The 2,058-nt window shown below is 40.2% G+C and overlaps 1 protein-coding gene across 1 annotated transcript; it reads right to left on the bottom strand.

The window, feature by feature from the left end:
- Positions 1–226: 226 nt before the first annotated feature.
- Positions 227–1,366, bottom strand: LOC120433534 (trace amine-associated receptor 9-like). The gene is made up of 3 exons (XM_039599820.1): positions 1,203–1,366; positions 777–1,038; positions 227–364 (listed from the first exon to the last, which is right to left on the bottom strand). Exons 1-3 carry the CDS (start codon positions 1,364–1,366, stop codon positions 227–229), a joined length of 564 nt encoding a protein of 187 aa, XP_039455754.1.
- Positions 1,367–2,058: the final 692 nt, after the last annotated feature.

Below are 2,058 nucleotides of genomic sequence, written 5' to 3' on the forward strand. Positions count from 1 at the left end.
AAACTCTCGGAAATTGTTTGTGCATTCTAATTTATTTTGATGCATTTACAATCATTTAAATTGTGGACAAAACACAGAATTTTGTCATTGTGGACCAGAGGACTAGTACATTAATAATGGAAACAATGGAAACAAATCAATTTTATCAGAAGTCTGGAATTGTACTTAGTGTAAATTAATCATAATTTATCTTTTTTCACCGTGTCAGTGATAACATCACTTTTCCCTATAGTATACTGGCCTTACTGGAGCAATGCCTAAATATCTTAAATGTCACAATGAGCTTAATAGATTTCAGAAACCAGGGGTAGCAAAAAGTGTAGATTAACGGGTTCAGACAAGAGTTAAAATAGAACAGCAAGAGCTCAAAAGGTACAGATCTAATATTAAAGAAACTATTCTGGCCTACCATTGAGGAACAGTAAAATGGGAAAAGACATGTTAAAAAGGCAATAAGAAGTACACCGAGAGTCCTGGCAGCTTTCAGCTCAGATTTCTTAGCATGCACCGTCTCTGACCCGTGGAGTCTGAGAGCAGTGATATGAGAGTGCATTGCCCAAGCCTGAGACACAGCCACCACAAATATTCTTAGATACAGAACTATGATGACAGTCACAGGGCCGACAAAGGTCAAAACAAAGTCAACAATTCCCACAAAGTAGTCAATGTACACAATCACCAGAACAAGAATTATACCTCCCTGGCTGCTTGAAATTATCCTTCATGATAAGACTGTTATACAGAATTGAACAAGCCCAGCAAGTACAAATACAGACTGAGACTCTTTTTATAGTAATTTTGGGGGGATAATGCAGAGGGTCACAAATGGCTACATAGCGGTCAGCTGATATGAGTACCATAGTTCCTACTGAAGCAGAAGTAGCAATGTAATCTAAACTGCTATACAGAGCACACATGTGGTCACCAAGAAACCAGCAGCCATCTAGGAGACTAATCTGACAAGCCATGATGAGGCCCACAAAGAAATCTGAGACGGCCAGAGAGAGGAGGAGGAGGTTGGTTGGGGTGTGCAGCTGCCTGGATTAAAATAAAGCATTACATTGGTAATAGCATCTCTAGTATAACAGTTAAAACATTAAAACTATGAGGAAAAGACAAAAGCATCATATAAAAAGAAACTTTACAAGCAAAAATGATTTTTTTATCACAAAAAAAAGTCACTAATTTAAATAGGTCAGTACTTGAAGTGGGCGATGGAGATGATGACAAGTAGGTTCAGTACTGCAGTAAGCAGAGAGATAGATGATAGCAGGGTGTAAATACACACAGCCTCAATTTGTGGGCGCTTTTGCCGCACACAGGATGAGTTGAGGAGTTGTGGAAAGCAGAGTTCAGTTTCTTCCATTGTTAGAGAAAGACAAGTGAGGCTGTTGAGCACAAACAGCTTTGTGACCGAGCCCCTTTTTTCTCCTGTGCATCATACTAATGTCCGTCCTCCTATTTTTCCCATCTGACCTCATTCATTTTGGATGTCGTGATTGCATAACATGGAAGTATAACTGCTTAGTTTTAAACTGGATCAAAAAATGCATTTTAATTCATTCATAAACCTTACCTGTCCAGGAAAACCTTGAGAAACACAAAAAGAGCCCAAGGTCTTAAGCTGGAACATTCCTCAGAAAAGCACCACACTTCAGCAAATAGAATAGGATAGATCTGCTATCAATATCCTGGTGCTAGACACCACATGAATCCCAATGGTCATATGTCACTGAATGTCAGATCACAGCTACTTTGGAGGACCTTCATGATAATTAGATATTAGTCAGGGTGTGTGGCTGGAATTTTTTGTCAGGCTCCTGAGTCTACCTGGTATCCGCCCCTGGGCAGGGCCACATTCTCCTCCAAAGTTCCACACACCTGGAGCTGATTAAAGGCAATTAAGTCAGAGTGACTTAAGCCTCACACTGACATTCATTCACCACCAGTTTGTCATCAACTCACGTTGGTAGCTGGCACCAGTGTTTCAAGCTCTCTTTCTGATCAACCCTGCTAACCTTGTTTTCTTGTGCCACAGTTCCTGGACTCACTTTGACT

The sequence above is a fragment of the Oreochromis aureus genome, linkage group 16 (assembly GCF_013358895.1).
Source record: "Oreochromis aureus strain Israel breed Guangdong linkage group 16, ZZ_aureus, whole genome shotgun sequence".
NCBI classification, from domain to species: domain Eukaryota; kingdom Metazoa; phylum Chordata; class Actinopteri; order Cichliformes; family Cichlidae; genus Oreochromis; species Oreochromis aureus.

Bases quoted from the DNA above. Each gene is read 5' to 3' on its own strand.
- LOC120433534 (XM_039599820.1), bottom strand. From the start codon at position 1,366: ATGGAAGAAACTGAACTCTGCTTTCCACAACTCCTCAACTCATCCTGT. The intron at 1,039-1,202 runs GTACTGACCTAT...ATTTTAATCCAG, and splicing joins ATCTCCATCGCCCACTTCAA to GCAGCTGCACACCCCAACCA. The intron at 365-776 runs GTCTGTATTTGT...GTACCTTTTGAG, and splicing joins TTACTATAAAAAGAGTCTCA to CTCTTGCTGTTCTATTTTAA.